This window comes from Anguilla rostrata, chromosome 15 (assembly GCF_018555375.3).
Source record: "Anguilla rostrata isolate EN2019 chromosome 15, ASM1855537v3, whole genome shotgun sequence".
Classification (NCBI taxonomy): domain Eukaryota; kingdom Metazoa; phylum Chordata; class Actinopteri; order Anguilliformes; family Anguillidae; genus Anguilla; species Anguilla rostrata.
Window position 1 is genome coordinate 28,999,221 of NC_057947.1, and position 19,622 is coordinate 29,018,842.

Consider the following 19,622-nt stretch of genomic DNA (forward strand, 5'->3'; position numbering starts at 1 on the left):
TCTTTACAGCCTCATCTCATAAACAATAAATATTACAGGTACAGTACTTTCAGCAGTTTAGAAGGAATGTCTGACACAGAGTGGATCGCAGAATTCATGGATTCATATTTTATGCAGATCATTTCAGACTTTAATGTACTATTTTATACATTTTTGGTACCACTTAAAATAAAAGTAATGGCGAACTCATGTTCATGAATTCAGTTAGAATGCAGACTACCCCAACCTTTCAATTAATAGCAAACTGACAAACAAGAAAGATCAAATCAAAACCATTCTGAAATTTATTAGGAGACATTCCTTATACAGTATTCAAGCCAAAACTAGGCATTTAATTTGTTAAAAAAAAAAAAGAAAGAACCTACAATGAGGTGGATTCTCTACAGGAAAAACTGGGAAAAGCAACCTTTTTCCTTGACAATATGACACATGTTAAATACCTCTTAAATTAGCACTTGAATATACAATCAGACATTAGTCATTTCATGTTAAATGATGCTTTTTAAAAAAAACACATGATCATTATTCAGGGTTTTACTGTACTCTAATTGTACATTGGTAGGTTTAGGAAGCTAATAAACTTGTAGAAACACCTGCAGTTTCTTAAACTCTGATAAGTTACATGGTCTCCATTTAAAAAAAAAAAAAAAAACTAAAAAAATAAAATAAAAACTAAACTACAAATTCTGGCTCCTTTTCTGTTGACAAGGAAGGCACGGCTTGACTGGAAGGTAAGTGTGTGGGGATGGTGGGATGGATGTGGCACCGGGGGGGGGAACGGCTCCCTGTCCAGCCCGGAGGATGGGACTGGGCGGGACGGAAGGGCTCAGGACTGCTCCTCCTTCTCCTTTGCCTTCAGTTCCTGCTTGTACCTGTGAGGACGGAGGAATGCAGGGCGTGCAATGAACACCGGCACTCCAGCCAAATGCGGCCAAAGCTCTGATCGCCGCTGGTGAGATCATCCACTCCAGCAGGCACTTTGGCAGGTAATGTTTCAAATGTTTTTAAATCTTTTAAAATATTTTTATACTGTATTTTGTGATTCTGTAATTTTTGTTTATTGTAAATTGTTATATGTTGTTATGTCTGCAACCCTGTTAATTGTGCCGCTGCCTGTCTTGGCCAGGACGCTCTTGTAAAAGAGATTTTTAATCTCAAAGCACTACGCTAAAACAACAGATGGACATTTTAAGGGCTTAAGCACAGCAGATGTGAAATGAGCAAACAATTCCATTATTATTCCAGGATACCACCCAGCACAGCAAAGCGGGAGTGGGCTTGGTTAGTAACTGAATTGGAGACGTTCTTTGATAGCTAAGTTGGGCAAGAATACACCCGAGACAGATCATCCATCGGAGGGCACACACACCAGTTACTCAAACATTCATACTTATGGGTAATTTAGAGTGTCTGTTAGCCTAACCTGCATGTCTTTGGGCTGTGGGAGGAAACCAGAGCTGGGATTCAAACTCGGTACCTTCCTGCTATGAAGCGACAGTGCTATTCACTGCATGACTATGCCCCCGTGTTTCTGTTAAAAAAAGGTAAAATAGTAATAAGCTTCCAAGAATTCCTAGTCTGGGTCTGTTGGTTTGATGTGAAGGAGGGGGCTCCTCCTTCCTCTGGTCCAGGGCTGCAGGCCTGCAGTGTCTGCAAGCTTTCAGACGAGCAAGGCACTAAAACCCAACTCTGTTACCCGACTCGATTCACACGGTTCTTTGCCTCCTTCTCTATATCCGAGCGTCGATGTGTAAAGACAGCTGAAGAACAAACCTGACACAAAGAAAAAAATTCACTGGCTGAGGTTCCTTTCTCTTATTTTTTAAATTATTTTTCTAATAAACGATCCTGCAAACGGCGTGCATCTGTCACATCTGTTCCTCTCGGGTGTGCTCAGTGCTGAGCGCTCAGTGCTCAGCTCAAAACTGAAGAGGGGAAACTGCGCTTCAAGTTCACCTTTGGGTGTCATTCAGAGAAAATTCCCCACTTTCTTCCTCGTTACTGCATATTCCCCGGCAGTTCCCTGATACGTCTCATTTCTTCTGCCACCATCAATCAGTTTATTGATCTTTTCTTCTATTAAAGCAGTAATGCTCTCCCTTACCGCTTGTGGTTTCTTCATAATTCCCTCGGTGGACCTGCCTTTCTGACCACATCACACTTTTAGATTTTGACCGACTGTTTGAAATCCAGCAAACTGTTCTGCTCCAGTACCTTCCTTACTCTTATCTAAACAGAAGCCATTATCTAGGACTATGATGACAGAAATGGCTCACAGTGTTGCATATACTCTAAGCTAGATATCTACTGACGCCTGCTCGGACTTGCCAAAGAAAACAGCAGTGTCCCAGTCAGCGAAAGAACCTTTAACCTTGTGGTAACAAATACGTTTGTATGAAGCAGGGCCAGATCTAGAAATTATTCGTGCAGGGGGGAAAAAAATGAGAAAGGGCCCCCCTGTGCATGCACACGCACTCATACAAACACACACACACACACAAACACCTCCAGGGGCCCCATGGACCCGCTAGTGCCCAGAGGGAAAGCTTTCCCTGCTATACCCCGTTACCTCCACCCCTGGAACGGAGCAGTGAATTAGGTGACTGGAAGGTTCATAAGTCCACATTCTAAAAGAAGACAGTGTTCTGTTGTGCAATAAAAAAAATATATATTGCGTGAGTGCCTACCAGTTAACACAAGGTGTCCAAACTACAGCCCTGTGGCTGAACACGGCCCCAGAATAGGCTTAAAAAGAGCCTGTGATATAGCTTCTAATATCACATGAAATGGAGTGGATGAAAAATTTTAAGAAAAAAATAATAATAATGGCAATGTCTGGCAGTTTTCATTTTGAACAGCAGGTGGCAGTATGTAGCTTGGACCTCTCTAAACACACAACAGCCTACTACCAATCAAGTGGCTGCTGGCAAATTATCTGATGAAAAAAATCGCACTTTTGAGTTTGCTTTACTTCAATAGTAAAACTTGACCCTGCCTCCACCACCCTCCATTTTCTGTGGGCTGAACAAACACCCATCACAATATAATTAATATACATGGAATAAAATGGAGAAAATAAGCAGGGTAATCTGTAACTGGTTAACCTGGGCATGCTTGACCGGAGGCTAATCTGCGACACAGTGACCACAGCAGTCGGACCTCCAGTGGCTGCCGGTGTGTTACAGTATCACGGGCTGTGTTTGCGGTGTAGTCGTGCACATTGCCCAGGGTGAAACCCTTACATAGTGCTTATCACAGTACTGCAGCGGAGACAATAAGGGAATTTAATAATCGAGCACATGACATGCCCCCTAAACAAATAACTCAATTCCACACAAGGACAATGGTCTTGCACGCTGTATCTCAGATTGCACTTTGTCCTCCACAGTAATTAAGAGGTAAATTACATTACATTTTACATTATAGGCATTTAGCAGACGCTCTTATCCAGAGCGACTTACACAACTTTTACAAAGCATTTTTACATTGTATCCATTTATACAGCTGGATATATGCTGAAGCAATGCAGGTTAAGTACCTTGCTCAAGGGTACAACGGCAGTGTCCTTACCCGGGAATCAAACCTGCAACCTTTCGGTTACAAGTCTAGTTCCTTACCCACTGTGCTACACTCCGTCCTCCTGTGTTCCTTAGATTAAAACTACATAAAATAACTGGAATTTAATTGCATGAAATAGTCACATCCTCACATCACATCGTTATTGATGTGCTGTTTCAAGGGTAAATTGAGAGTTAGAAAGTGCAAAAATAGGGGGACATTTTTAGTTACCTCCACAATTCAAACTACACATTCAAAAATCATAATGCCTTTTTTTGTTTTTTACTTTTCTGTTTCTATTTTGATAGCGAACTGGATTTGTTTGAATCTGAGTGTAAATTTTTAGCAGAGCTTGCTTTTTTTGTTGCAAGTATCACTGAAAATAATTGAAGGCGGTTAGGCAGATACACGCTAGAGAAGCTAATGTTTTCCCTGAAGCCCAGAAATACACAACCGTTCAGAAATCAGCTGCATGGTCACAGAGATGTCCAACATGATGACATCCAAAATAAACAGTATTTACTGCAATTAGAAAATAACAATTTGTGGTGAAAATAAACAGCTAATTCTGCAAGCTCTAGCAGTAAGTACCAAAGGAAACTTACTTCACTTGCCAGATCTCTTTGTGTTTCTGCACAGAAAAGAACGTCCTCGCTAACTCGAGCTTCACTAGAGCTCAGTTGGCTGTAAATGAAATACCTTTGTACTGGATGACTGAATCCTGCTTTAATTAATCTTCAGACCTGGCACACAGCTCGAGATGGATGAGATTTCAGAGACCAGCTCCTTGTGCGGAGGTGAATACAAATGGCGGGAGAGAATACTGTGCGCTTCTACAGTTCTTACAGATGACAGAAACCTTTCCCTTCGCCTCCTGTAAGAATGAGGGGCCTTGCAGCCATGTGGACAGCTCTTGAAGAGATAACATAGCATCACAGTGCACTGTCACTTTACAGATGCCCCAACAGACTATAGAGAAGGAATGAACACTTCCAGGCCATTCCAGGTTATGATATTCCATGTGTTACTAAGGTGAGTGCAGTGATTTTAAGCCACCTTTCCGGAAGTTTCCACCCAGTACACTCACCTGCTTCCTCAGACCTGGAATGACTCAAACTGTGATGCATTATGGGTGCCAGTTCAATCTCCAACACTTTTATAATGAGGTTGATGATTAGGTAACATACATCACAACATAAGTGAATACCAGTCCCATAGCCCAGTGTCCAGAACATTACACACTGCCACGTGGGTGGGTGGGTGGGGGGGGGGGGGGACTTTCAACAGGTGGCCATTAATGTATCTGACCACAGGTGGCACTCACATACCTCCAGATTCTGAAGAGCTGGGAACTGCCAGCAGCACCGACGAAGAAGTTGACGGCGAAGAGGTTCCAGTTCTTTGGAATGATCACCAGGGAGTACCGGGACCAAATCAGCCCTGTTTGGCCACACCGAGAAGAAAAGCCAAAAGATCAAAATGAATGCATTTCCTTACAGCCCAAAGTCTGTCAAACGGGACAGTCTAGTTCTTATGTTCCTTAAACACATGCCCTCCCCCAACCCCCCCCCTCAGGAAACAACAGTGAAGAGAAACACTTAATCATCGCCCCCAAGGGTTGCAGAACCAGTCTAGCTCTGCAGCTGAGGATTCTTGGAACAAAGAGCTGGAGAACTGAGTGGACGGTGGCCATCCAGGATCAAACCTAAGCCACCCTAAAATATACGTACTGTAATCCGAGACAATGTCCCAACTGAGATTCAAAATGCAGGCAGATATCACAATGTCACACGGCCCACCATGGACAGAGCAGGACCGTGCCTGAACATCAGCTGAGCTGATTTCCTAGTGCAAACACGGCCCTAACCTGGAGGTTAAGAGAACAGTTTGGTTAGCGCTTGCTTCACTGGGGGCTGTACTGGGGGCAGCTCCCTCACACAGAGGACAATATGTTCACCCGCTTGCCCTCTGACAGCCTGCAAACATAGGCAGCTTATTTGGTATTCAATTAAAGAACAACACAGATATTCAAATCAGGGGGACCTTTTACGGTCTGTCGAAAAGAGAAAATCTTTTTATTTCTACAGCAACTCGGTTTTTAATACTCAAGTCTTCTGCATCCAATGCAAAACGAATGCAACAAATCGCGCTGGAATATTTCCTGTGACCTGCTGCGGCGCACGTTCCCATTGGCCACTGTGACGTGGACTGATCGCCGTACCAAAAAGCGCCATTCCCAGCTGGAGTTTGGACTGGGGCTAATCAGCTGGAGTGTTGCAGAAATACCCGTTTGGCTGACTGTTGCTCTCCAGTGGTCTGCTAAGTCAAATATAGCATCTTACACACACTCCCCCATTACATCTCCCCCAGTAGTAGTCCAGATTAACTGGGCTAAAATCTTCCCCTTGGGTTCACCAGGGTCAGACTGCTCAAGTCTGTCACTACGGGCATTGGCTCTGGAGCAGTCTGACCCTGTTGAACCCAAAAGGATGACCGTACCCTTGTTGATCCACACTAGAATTTCCTCAACGCCACACCGCGGCACTCTGGTGTGCCGTCAGGCGAGGTCGGGTGTGCCCTGCTAAAGATCCTTTTGAAAACATTTTTATGTTCAAACGAATTTTAAAAACTTAAATGAACAAATCACATTCACAAAAGCCAAAAGAAAATGCAATTAAAATGCACATTGCTTAATTGACGTGCAACATCGACGCCAGCACGTCGCTCGCTTTAGAGAGTGTTGTGCCATGACATTCTGTAAATTTGTCAAGTGTGCTGCGGAAGGAAAAAGGTTGAGAAATGCTAGATTACCAAGAGGGGCAAATGTAAAGTGGGGAAGTGGCAGAAAAAACCAAAGCAAATCGTCTTCTGGACCAAAGAGCCAATGCCAATGCTGGCTCCTTTCACTAAGAGTACAAACAAGGACGTTTGCAGCTAAATGACTGCTCTTGGCAGGATTATGAGTCAACACCGGATCTGTTGATAGGACAGCGGTGTTATTAGGTGTGACTTCAACATCATCCCATCATCATAAGCCATGCCAGTCCTGATCTGACCCTGATGCCCAGGACTGGTCCATGAGGGCCACAGCCGAATGTTCTACTCTCTTTAAAGTGCAAACACCGGAATGTCTCTAAATTATTTCCCCTGTTAAATATATAATTTACATTTTATGTATCGGTAGGAGCTAGAGATTGTTTCCAACAGCTCCCTAGACTATTAGATCAAACTCCAGAGAGTGTGAGTTTAACACACATTGCACACACTATTCAGCTGGCCATTACAAGCCTAAGTCAGATATGCTGTCTACCACCAACAGTTTCTCCTGTGGTTATCGAATGCGACCTTAAACCACAACCACTCAGAATTTAGAATGGTGCCCAAATTTGCGTTTTTAAGAACAAATATGAACAAGAACTATTAAGGATATCAGTTAAACTCATTCAAAAGGTCATTAAGGATAAATCCTTCTGCAATGTCACCAGATAAAACAAACCCTTGGAGAGCTGTGACTCTTGACGTAGAGACAACAGTATCAAACTAACACAAGGAAACCAAACAGTAGAGATTAAACACGAGGCCAAAGAGAACGAGTGAAAGGTATGCAGGCCTCAGTGTCCAGAACCTCCAGCGGAATTCTCCACACAGCTCCTGTGGGTCTTCCGGAACTGAACAGTGCCCTGCTGTTCCGATTCCTTGAATCACTGCATTTCATATAGAACTTTACAGTGATGATGGGGAACTCACGTCCCCCACCACCAATGTGTAGCACCCGCCTGGGTGATGCACGGCACCCATTGTGCGCCAGAAAGCTCACCACACATCAGCTAAGGTAATTATACAGATGAACAGCTGAGAAACTACATATATATAGACACAGGACCGAGACCCATCAACATGCCCGTCCCGTCCCATTCCCCAGTGCCCAGTGCCCCACCTGTGGCAGTAAGTACTGCGGACTGGGAAGTGCTCAACTTCTCTGCAGGCCGAGCCAAGTCAGCCAGCCCAGCCAGAACCAGGCCCTGTGGAGGAGGACAGCAAGAGCCAATGAGTGAGAGAGACAGGTGGAGTCTTCAGACACAGAATACCGTTACAGGCTTCAGTCAGGGGGTGATGGACTAGAAAGCATCTCAGCTGAGGCCATCGCCGCAAAACGCAACTGCTAGGCACCTCACGTCACACAGTAAACTAGAGTACACAGTGGCCATCCTTACCCATTTAAACACTGGAGCCCAGAAGAATACCGTCTTTGGACCTGCAGAGAAAGCAAGAAATACAACATTAAAAGAAATACACTGGAATAAACTTGCCATCGCACAAAGGTCTACAGGTGGCTGTGAAGTAATAGTGCTAGCTGTAAGAAACAAAGAAAAGGCACAGCTGAACGTACAATAGTAGGTATTTACCAATCAGCGTTTGTAAGGGCCAGTGAATGACCAACACTTCCCTTGGTGTTCACACTGAGAAAGCCTAACTGGCTCAGACGTATGAGCTTTATTTTGAGCTGTATTCCCGCATATACTGTATGGTCAATGAAAACCAAAAGAAACAGAAGTATTTTTCTGGTCACTGACTGTCCCAAAAGCAGTCTAACTATAGTGAATATATAAATCTGATGAAAAGCACATTTTCAACGTAAAAAAATGCCAAGTTACTCACACATACAAAGCACTGTCTATAAGTCATTCATTCAAACCTAGGCCTGCCATTAAAAGTATTGATATCAAAATTGCACCAAGTTGCATGAACCAGTATTGGTTATCTTAGCTCACACAAATTAAACGAGCTCTATTCCAAAGCAATGCTACCCAATGTTTCCTAAATTGTTTCAAGTAACTTGGCCCGGTGTGTACAAGCATACAGTACATTATTGGGTACAATATTTATTTAATAGACCTCAATAAGTCTGACTTTTTAAATGTGTATGTACTCCACAAATGAGAGTAAATTCAGTTTACTCCAATGGCCTGCACAGTCCCCAGATCTCAACCCAATAGATCACCTTTGGGATGAGGTGGAATGGGAGGAACGCAGCATGAATGTGTGGCAGAAAAGCATGCAGGAACTGTGTAATGCTATCAAATCAGCACAGACCAAAATCCCTAAGGAAGGTTTCTAGAACCTTGTTGAATCAGGGGTTGCTACTAGATAGGTGAACCTAAAAAATGGTCACTAAGTATAACTACCTGTTATGACTCTCAGGATTGTTCGTACATCACATCAAATGCAAACTTCTGACACTTTTCAAGGGTCATCAAGCAGAAAGTTTTCAAAGTTTTATTACTTACTACTGTCAATGAATAACCTCAAAAAGACTTCAGTAAAACAATACATTTCTTTGACTGAAACATCGACCCTTACACTGTAATGAACCAGTTTATTACTGAGGATTACATGTTTCTGAAAACAACTCTCAAGTCTTTGAATGCATTATGTAATTACACATTTATTAACAGAGTGTGGATTTTCATTGTATGGGACATGTATAGCAGGGGGTGCAGGAAAGATTGGGGAAATGTATAAACCAGCTGAATATCACACACCATCAAGCACTATGGGCAAACACGCACTTTTTGTAATACAGGGTTTGCACCCTACAAGAACCCATGGGAATCTTGGTTACTGAAAAAGCATCCCTCTCCATATCAATTTATAATGAATGCTGTGTGTTTTTTATGTCACTGGTAGCAGTGTATACTTCAGCAGTTACAATCAATATTCCTGTATAAGCTGCTCTGGAGTTAGCCTACCTGAAGCATATTTTCTTTCTTTAGACCACAAATCCCAGAATGCCCTAGACCTGCCATTGTAAAGGCAAGGGGCTAAAACTTAAATCATTTTTTAATAACCCAGAAAGTGAACTTTAACATCCCTGGCCATGGAATGCATGCACAAAGTTGAAATTTCCATTACTACAGCAAACCAACTGCTCCAACCTGATTTCTGCGCAGAGAAGTCACACACAAATATTTATGAAGTGTGAAATGCATGTGACCAGGCAAAGCAAGGGAGAGGGGCACTGCTTTAAATGCACATGTCTTAGCATTGAGACCCTGTGTTTACACCAAGCAGTCTTCAATCACAGTATACACAAGTGACATAATTTAACTGATGACAGAATCAGAAATATTACTGCCATGGTGTGCTTTTCTTTTTTTCCTGTTTACTTGATTTTCACAGGAATGTATTGCCTGTCAAGTAATCTTGATATTCTGCAGGTTGTATGTTGTATTCTATCAATTATCTTAAATTAGCTAACTAGATGGAAATGTTATAGTCAAAGGGTTGAGTTTTAACATTAGATAGCTAATAAGAATCACACCTACAACCTAGCTTAATCAACCTTTTCTACATATAAAATCGACATGCCAACTGATTCTACACCAAAACTAAGCTGGACCTGACAATCTACCAAGGAACTTTCCGGAACTTTTTCTTTGAATAAATCCTATCCCAACAGAAGGGATCCTGCGAAACATCCCTATGAGATTCCAGGGCCACCGTGTCCCGTAGCCACCGCTGCTCATTCGATCCAAGGTGCCCTTGCGATGTTCACTCAAGCATTTGCGTTAGAAACAAACAATGGTCAGGGGACGCACCACACACCTTGGGAATATTATGTTCCACGGTTACGGTAGGAACCCGCGTCTACCGCAGCTACGAAGACAGCGCGGCCTTCAGCACGATCGTGATGAAAACGCCACCTCCCACTATCTGTTCACTCAACAATCCCACAGAGAGAACCCGAGAGCAAATGAGGGTTTGCGTAATGCAGGGAGATTGAGAAGTTAATTCCAGGTCAGGTCTAAAGTGGACTGTACAGAGAAAGCCACTGGTGTCAGGTTCAAATGTCCTATTCCTGAAGCTCAGCAATGGATTACACCTGCAATTCTATTTCCTGGAAGTGGGTGGTTGTTCCCGTGTCCAGAACTCGCGGACCAGCGCATTGGCACTTGGAGCTGAGCTCTGGCAGCTAATCCAATGCATCTCGCCAAGACTACAGGCCGTTTGATAATGCTACGTTTAATTAGCTGCGATGGATGCATCTTAGAGGCCTCCGAACAAAATAGACCGCGCTGTGCTCTTGACTTCCTGCCAAATATTAAGTCCATTCACATTCGTTTTATGCAATGAAATGAAGCTTTATACAAAATAAACACGTGTCCGGCACAGTTTGCTGAAATGGGGGCTAAACATCACAGCAGAAGGACGTTTACTGCCGACAGAGGCGAAAAACATGAACATAGTTCGGCACTATGGCAGTGCGGAGGACAGAGGACAGCTGTGGTGCTGAAACACAGCTGTGTGTGCAGCCAAGAAAGAAAATGAGCCACAGTTAGGATGCATTTTGTGAAAATGAACCATAATTACAATGCATTTCAACATTCTGGGTAGGCTCTATTTATTTATTTATTTATTTATTTTTGGATTTCACAACCCATTCAAAATCTGAAAGTGTGATGGTTTCTCTGTATGTTTTAACTATTACAGTAAGCTTGTTCTAACCCCAGGTAGTTTTTTTTTTTTTTTTTTTGCAATGGCATTAAATGAAAATGGAATTAAAATATTCACATATCTATTTGCAGCTATTTACTATGATCTACCATTGTACTGGCATTAATAACGTCTCATTGGGCTTTTAAAATGGCCATTGACCCATCATACCTATGCTACAATTCAGACCATCTTCGATGGAATGATCTTTTAAATTGCAATGAGATTATAAAAAGTAGGGTGTCAGCAGTTAAATATTTATACAGCCACATTCATGCAAACTCATGTTCTGAATTTGCCGGTTTCAATGTTGCACATTATTCTATGGAATTGTAATAACAGCTGTATGAGCAGGCTCAGGTGGACTGATTGCTGACTGTAGCTCCTCTCAAGGAAGAGGTCTTGCCCTCTGCAGCCGGGATCCAGTAAGCACCATTGAGCCTTCGGCCAATCAGAATGTGGGGAGTCGGCCTGGGTCTGGCCATTCGGTCACATGATGACGAGTTTGCCCTCATTCACCCCAATTGTCCACAAATATATTAACATCGCTCAAAAAGAGCATTTTTCTAAATGCTTCTTAAAGCATTTCCTTTCGTAACAGCCCCTCCACTAACAATTATTGCACTACGGGTTACAGTAAATTTAATGAACTTCCGAGCATTAATTTCCACTCTACTAAACAGGTGTGGGCAATGAACCATTCTGTCATTGGCTGATGCATCCTTCGTAAAACCTGTTCACTCGCTTCTGGAATGCCATTGTTAAAAAAAAAAACAAACAAAAACAAAAACTTCCGAACATATTACACGATGCAAACTTCTATACAATGTAGCCTATATGGACCGTTTCTTCGCAAGGAGCACTATACCGATTTTTACGAATTTCATTGCTTTTCTTACCTTTGCTATTCTGACTATAACATATTAATTAACAAATTCCAACGTATCAATGATTGTCCTTATCCAATTGGGATTAGACTATCGATAAGCAAGTGATGTTCAATTAAACTAATGTAAAGGAATGTGGCCATACACTGTAGTCAGCACACTGACAACCTGTAGAAGAGTAATGAGTCTTGTTTCTTCTGTTTTATAGACCATTGCTCTCTTCTGTTTTACTTTAGCAGTTTCAACAGTGACAACAGTGACATCTCTCCTCCCTTTTCTTAAATGACTTAATCATACTAAAATAAGTTAATTCGTGAATAAAATAACTAAAAGCAACATCTAAACCACAGCAAGATATTCCACAAATGTATCTGGAAAGCACAAAAAACAGCATAAATGACAGAAAACCGGCTAGCATAGCTAGCAATCTAGCCTTCAAAAGTTACCTTTGGTGTCTGTGCGGTTCCTCATACCATTTTACTTTCAATAGACGTTACATTAGCTGCCTACTTACAAAGCTAATGGTACTTTTCATTAGCCATTTCTTCTGTCAAAGAGTTTGATTGATATGTCGACGGCGAGATAAATGTAAAACGAACCCATAATGATGGCTAACTAGCTACAAGTTAACGTTATATGTCCACGTCCTTATCCACATAGCAAACAGCAATTTTGACCGCGCTTTAGCATAAAAATGCTGATTCAAAACTGCAGTGGTACCTAACTGCTCGAAGCAATCAGTGTCAAATTTTTATTACCTGCTGGATGGTTATAAATGGGTCTGAATTTGGGCGGCAGCATAAGCTCGACCTTATCCAGGATCCTGTGGTAAGAGGCTCTCAATCCGACCGAAGCCATGTCTGCTGGCTGTATGATACTGAATTAGTAGAGAATACGTTAGCCGGAACGCTGAAGGTCGATGATTTGACAAGTGCACCAGTTAGCTAAGCTGTTTAGCCAGCACCGTTGAGTCGAGATAACCTCGATGCAAGGTATGCCCTTGCGCGGAAAACAAAAAAGGTCTTCCTTATAACGGCTTTGCCCGGTGCAGTCCTATTATTCAGCGACCTTCGTAAATCTACCGCCCCCCACTTTCCCCATACACAAGAAAAATGTTCTCACAAATCTAGCAAGTTTACGCAAAGCAAGGTTGCTCTAGGTACGGCGCAACCAACCTTCAAATCCTACCCTCTGATTGGCTAAATTTGGCCGATCCCCCTCTGCACAATTGGTTGCAGCAATTGACTGTTTAGCCTAAATACTGCCTACTTCCGCAGCCATGAAATTATGCAGCACATACTCCTCGAATCTTTATATTACGTGGATTAATTGACACAATGATCCGCGCATGTAATACGATGATCCTCAATAAAGTATGTAGTGGGTCTGCGCAGCACAAACGCTACACTGATGCCCGTGAACAAACTAGTCCAATTACGTAGTTTTACGTCATTAGATAGGCGCCCATGCAATGTGTAACTACCAAGATTTCCCATAGCTACAAATACAGTGTATCAAACGTTCCTGGTAGGTAACTGTTTATGTACATCATATATTCTCACTTCTTGTTCACACTTTAGCACAGTAGACACCAGTAGTTCACTATTTAGATGGTTACAGGGCGCTATCCCACACAAGTAATGAATACGTTTAACCAGTGATTGAGTTATTAAATGAAATTTCGAGGTACTACTTGACGATGGTTGTATCTAGCAATAAATTGCACTGACAATTCTTGTTTTACAACCTGGCTCCTGCCATCCAAATGACAATTTGCCTTAATTACTAATCCCAGATGGCACAATTCTATAATCCATATTTATTTATAACAAACATTAAAAAGTCTAAATAATAAAGTAATTTAGAGTACTAAATCATGTATGGTAACTGTAAAGTAAATAGAAACTGTGATTGGAATAAAGAGAGACAGCAACCTACAATGTCTTGCTATTCTGGGAGCTATTAGTTTCAGAGCCTATTTACAATACTACAGCAAACACACCCTAGAAAGCAGTGTTGTATAGGCACGTATGTAGGAGAACAAGACATATGGTGCCATAAAAATGCAAGGGCACATGAAAATCATTGACATAATGTATACAATGCAAAAGAAGACCGGTAATTTCATATTTTAAAGGTAAGCAGAATAATCAAATTTGAACAGAATAGCACAGTAACTGTTCAACTCAATTTAGAGGGCCAGATACCAACGAATTGAACAATTTATTAAAATTGTGTGTGATCCATGACTGTTTCTCCTGCACATCATGCACAGAGTGGTGCAAATACTGTGATCATCCCATAGCATGTTATTATGTTGATCAGAAAGCTGTGTGAAGCCAGATTCACTCTGAATTATCTGACACTTCAGGCAGAAGATTCTGGAGGTCACAACTACCAAGGGTGGCACAGTGGCGCAGTGAGTACCACTATCACCTTTACAGCAAGACAGTACTGAGTTTGAATCCTGGTTGGGGAGTTCAGCGGGCACTCTGGCACTCTGGTTTCCTCCCACAATTTAAAGACATGCAGGTTAGTGTTACTGGAGTATTCTAAATTCTAAACCCTTGGGGTTAGAATGTGTGAATGTTGTGTGGGCCCTGCGATGGACTGGTGAGCTGTCAAGGGTGTGTTCCTGTATTTCCTATGTGTACTGGGATAGGCTCCAGCTCCTCTGCTACCCTGAACGGCAGTAATCGATTTAGACAACGTATGTATGGATGGATGGATCCCCAATTCTCTTAATTTACAAGCTAACCTCTGAATCTGTCCACTGAATGAACAGCATAACATTTTTTGTGTTAGAGTCACATGTACCTGACAGCAAACTGAGAAAACTGAGATATAACATATGCCATTATTATATCCCGCACTGTAGCCCATTGTAAACTGAAGGTTCAGAATAGGACAGTCATCCTTATTTATCAAGTACTTCACAGAATAAATAAGTATAATCACATGGAAATCAATAGACATTACCCTGAGATATAAAAGGAAAATGTTTTGTTTGTGAAATTCAGTCTTTGAACACAAAATAATGAAAACCAACTAAATGAAAAGAAGATGACTCAAGTGTGGAGTCATATCTAAACAAATGCCCTCGTGATTCACTCAATCACAGTTTGAAGATACTGCCACTTCTTTCTATGCTGACTTGAGCTAGAAAATGCCCAGCATGTATTACCCATTTTATGGGTCGCTGGTATTTTTTTTTTTTTGTTGGCATTTTGACTGCTTCAACACAATTTTAAGCAGATCTGTAGATTATTTGTTTTATTTCCATTTGATTACCACCAGAAGTTCACGAATGTCTTTAGTATTACTTAAAAAAGCAAACGCAATACTTTCTCGGGTTTGCTGGACTGGTGATTGGGGACTTAATAACTTCTTTCAGTAACAGACGACAACTAAAACAAACACAATAACGTTTGAGCATATTTTAACAGCGAAAACGACCACACGTTGCACAAAGGTGTAGTACACTTTGTACTTCACATTGCAGGGTCCAGCATGACGTCGCATCCCGAGGACAAATCAACCAAATTACAAACAAAAGCTGCACAAACGCTTATTTGATGCAAATACGGAACAAACAAGATATGTCGTTCTCGCAATTTATGGAGCTTAAATCACAACGTTCTGGACTGACGCTGCGAGGCGCAACGCAGTGTTGGTCCCGTCGAATCTCACACAGCAATATTAAAATCTTTCTCGTTATCGCGGTGTTTAGAGCTTGTAATTCATTGGCTTTGTAGGTTTGGCAGGAGAGGAGAGGAGAGAAGTAAATAACAGGGCAGCGTTGAGTCCGACCTGCAGGTAGTAAGCAGGCGTAGATACGGGGATATTTAACTCACACCGCGACGTAGAAAATCTAGAGGGACAGAGACAGTGACCGTAAGGACAGCAAAACCATTGAGATTGGATGCAAAGTTCCTTCAATGTTATTTTTAATAGGACGAGGGGTTGAGCACCATGTCCTGCTCCGGTAACCTGATTTGGGATGTAAGGAAGCGCTCCATTGGGTTTAACGAACCAAATGCTGTCAGGATTAACTACCTAGGTAAGAATATGAAAACAATACTCAACATTCAGATTGTTGATGGTTAAAAATGATTGATGGTACTGGGTCGTGCACGAATGGGTAGAAATACACGGACTTAGTAGCAAGCCATCTGTCAAAAAAAACAGGATTCATTTCTGTTTGTGTTTTTATAAGTAGCTATGCTAGAATGGTTACCAGCTAGCTAGCCAATGCAGCGTCACTCGACCTTTCGCAACCTAGCTGGATCTGTGTAACGTTATATCGGACATCGACTGAATTATCGCCACGAAACTGACAGCGCTACCGTTATATGAAGTTAAAAGTGTGAAAAAAGTCTCTTGTGCGCTGGCGAGCTGTGGCTTATTATTATAGGGGAAAGGAAGCCAATTGCAATGTTAATGATTTCGTGTTGCCGTTAAGTAGCTTGATGTAGTACTGTATGTAGTAAGTATACATTCGAGTACTTGTACAGCTAATATTATTTAGCTAACTCTGTTCTTTCTGTCTTTCGAACTAACTTGAACGTTCCCGATCCTTGCTGCGCTACGATTGCTCTTCAGTTCTAGCTTACAATAATAAACGGACTAGTTTGTTAAGTAACCGATATTGTTGCCAAATGAGTCCTATCAGCTGTTTGAAAAGGGAAGCCACTTGTTTCACAATGACGTATCTTGTGTTCCATCTGTTTTAAGACCACATCATTGCTTGAAACATCTTTCTACGATAAAGAGCTGTTCGCGCTAAAGGGAAAACAAGCCAGCTAATATTAGCTCCTGTTCTATTCACGCGCATTTAGTTAGCTATCCTAGCTGCCTAACATTAGCTCAGTAACTGTTGATGATACCCACTTGACTAACGCGTGTAGACTATTTTTTCTCCTGGCAGCGATTAGATTCACATTCACATTGCATTTCCTCAGACGCTGTTGCTAGCTACTGTACACAGTATCCAACTTTGTGGTGAAATTTCCTCAAGTGACAGTTGTTCAAAATGGTTTAGGGCCAGGAAACACGTTGCACACGTTTCGGGTCCTGGGTATGTAATATAGCCTAATTCCTGGGTATAAAATATAATATAACTTTGTTCCCAACGCTTCATGTGAATATAACCCGTTTAATACAGGATACGATTTTTAATTGTTTAGATTTTTATGGGTTTTATTTCGGTGTGGCTACCTTAACTAAGTAGAGCCCATTTGCAGTCATAAGACGTAAGTGGACCTGGACAAGGCATTGTTTTGTCTGAATTATTTAAAAAAGTACCAAAATTGGGGGGCCAGCATAATTTCTTAATTTTAAAGAAGACTAGACTAAAGGCTACATGAGTCCACATTGGGGATCATGCATTTAAGTGTGCATGTGTTTCAGCACTGTTGATAATGTCAGATTCTGCAGTTGTTTATTTATAAACACCCATTTATATCTTGGTGTGAACATTTGCTCAATTTCCCCAGTATGCACTTGTCTGTGAGGGCATGGCTGCAATTAATTAACAAGTAGGATATTAGAATGGTCTCAACTGAACATTCTAATAATGGTGTAGCAATCACTACTGATGGGCTAATTGAAAGAAGTGAAGTTCTGGAACACTGACTTAGAAATTTGAAAGAAAGAAAGCTACTCTGCAAAGGGTTAATCAAGATTAATTGAAAGTAATATCTGTGCTGTGTACTGGCACAAGCTGTGCTATTGCTGCAGCAGACTGGATGAGAGGAAGTGAAGTGAAGGATGCCATCACTGGGGTTATGGGTGGGGTGGAAAGTGGAATGGTTATCTGTGGCAGAATAACGTGTGTGCGTAAAAGCATGTGTGCGTGCCTGCATGCATGCAGGTGCATGCCCTTGTGTGTGTCGGCGTGGCAGAATCCAGTTTCTGTGCAACCATCCTTCATGTCAACGTTGTGTGCACCCTGCTCTACTGTATGGGGGTCAGTAGACCGTGTGCATCGACAATGGGTGTCATTATTTATGACAGGACAGAGATAAGACTCTTCTATCCCCAGAGTTGTCCCCTTAGATGAAGCCTATTTCAGGTTCTTTTTGGGATGGCTGTCATGTGATTGAGATGCAGACAATGGTGTCTGGACCACAGGTCTCTAGGAATAGACCTATATACCTGTAGCCTTGCTAAAGCAAATTTCTGCATTTCTATATTAAAATTGAGTACCAGCAGATTATAAATCATTTTAATTTTACATTTGGTTCAGTATTTTGCTATGGAAAATACAGTTTAGTGTAGAAAGGTGCATTGACTGCTTCAGAAGATTAGATTAAATCATAAAACTGCTTCAGTCACTTCAATTAAACTGCAATAACAAAGCAAAAACAGGTAAATATCACACTCATTAAAGAAAAAGCGCTTACCAACATGTTATTCTGATGAATTGTATTTTGCGATTTTCATAATTTCTCATCACAACACAGCACATTACTTTTCTAACATTTGTTTACTCACAACTTAGACCATCTGTGGTGTCATCATTAGTATACAAATTGTGAGGAAACCTTTGAAAAACGATGAAAAGTAGCCTAATTATTTCTTACACGACCAACTTTGCGCGTGTGGAGCCGATTGGGTGTGTGGTGCTCTACCAGGTGAATAATTGATCCTAATCTGTGATGCCCTGCTGGACAGCCCCCTGTACAGGATTAAGACTACATGCCCATCAACGGCCTTCTCTATCACCCTATCAGTATCTATTTATGGGCCCCCTGTGGCTCTGTTGAGCTGAGTGGACGAAGCCAGTAAGAGAACAGTAGCAAGAAACGGAAGAACGGAATTTTTTATGTCCTGCAAGCAATCCGAACGAGCAGGATTGAATAACGTGTAGGGTGAGGTTGTCCTGAGGAATCTCGTGTCCTCTAGTAATTGCAAATAAATGTGAAATCAGCTTGAAATATTCACGACCCTTCGAAATTTACATGCTATAGAGGAAGGACGTTCGATAGCATTTCAGATTTGCGTCTACAATAGTTGCTGAGATCAATTGAGATCTTTTTGCTGAAAATGATCACTGAAATAAATTTCCTGCTTAAAGCAAATTATTTTTTTTTGGCTTGCCAAGAGACGTAAGTTGCATCCATGCATGCTAAACATTCAATTATATTAATAGGCCTATATATACTCATAGGGATTTCCTAAGACCTTTCGCAAAGTTACTAACACAACCAACCAAATGCCATGACCAATGTTATTGGTTTTGCATGTGCTAAAAAGTTTTACACGTGCTAAATGTCCTTGTAAATCAGGCCCGTAGTGTGTAATAAAATGTAAGTTGGGCTTGAGATCTGGTAATGACCTGTATGCACTAATTTTAAGGAGTGTGAAAATATATAAATATATTTTTAAAAGAAATTCTGAGGTATATTATTTTGTAGGATAAATTATATGAGCATTGAAAATTTCAGAGGAGAATGCACTGTGACAAATAAAATGTAACAAATTAAAAATAGTGCCAAAGATCATGTGTGTTTTCCACATTTTGTAGCTGAGGGCTGAGGTAGTGCATTTACACCGCTGACCGTCCACCGGGAATGAAAAGTGAGTTAATCCCAGCAATAGATGGCATTCAGCTCTGTCTAATTTTAGAGCAAAATTTTCACTTTTTCCATCTGGTTTTTAAAAATGCATCAGCTAGCAGCT

General features: G+C 41.5%; 2 protein-coding genes across 5 annotated transcripts in view; one reads left to right on the top strand and one right to left on the bottom strand.

Moving 5' to 3' along the window:
* Positions 1 to 261: 261 nt before the first annotated feature.
* mpc2b (mitochondrial pyruvate carrier 2b) lies at positions 262 to 13,102 on the bottom strand. The gene is made up of 5 exons (XM_064310207.1): positions 12,698 to 13,102; positions 7,773 to 7,813; positions 7,496 to 7,580; positions 4,887 to 4,998; positions 262 to 872 (listed from the first exon to the last, which is right to left on the bottom strand). Exons 1-5 carry the CDS (start codon positions 12,795 to 12,797, stop codon positions 827 to 829), a joined length of 384 nt encoding a protein of 127 aa, XP_064166277.1. The 5' UTR covers positions 12,798 to 13,102; the 3' UTR covers positions 262 to 826.
* Positions 13,103 to 15,536: 2,434 nt separating this feature from the next.
* Positions 15,537 to 19,622, top strand: part of LOC135240631 (DDB1- and CUL4-associated factor 6-like) — a 35,170-nt gene continuing 31,084 nt past the window's right edge. For 3 of the 4 annotated variants that reach the window (XM_064310361.1, XM_064310360.1, XM_064310362.1), the window contains exon 1: positions 15,540 to 15,999. In XM_064310361.1, coding sequence (XP_064166431.1) covers positions 15,912 to 15,999 — 88 coding nt within the window. In that variant the 5' untranslated portion in view covers positions 15,540 to 15,911. Of the gene's footprint in view, positions 16,000 to 19,622 lie in introns of all 4 variants that reach the window. The other variant, XM_064310358.1, reaches the window with a different exon arrangement.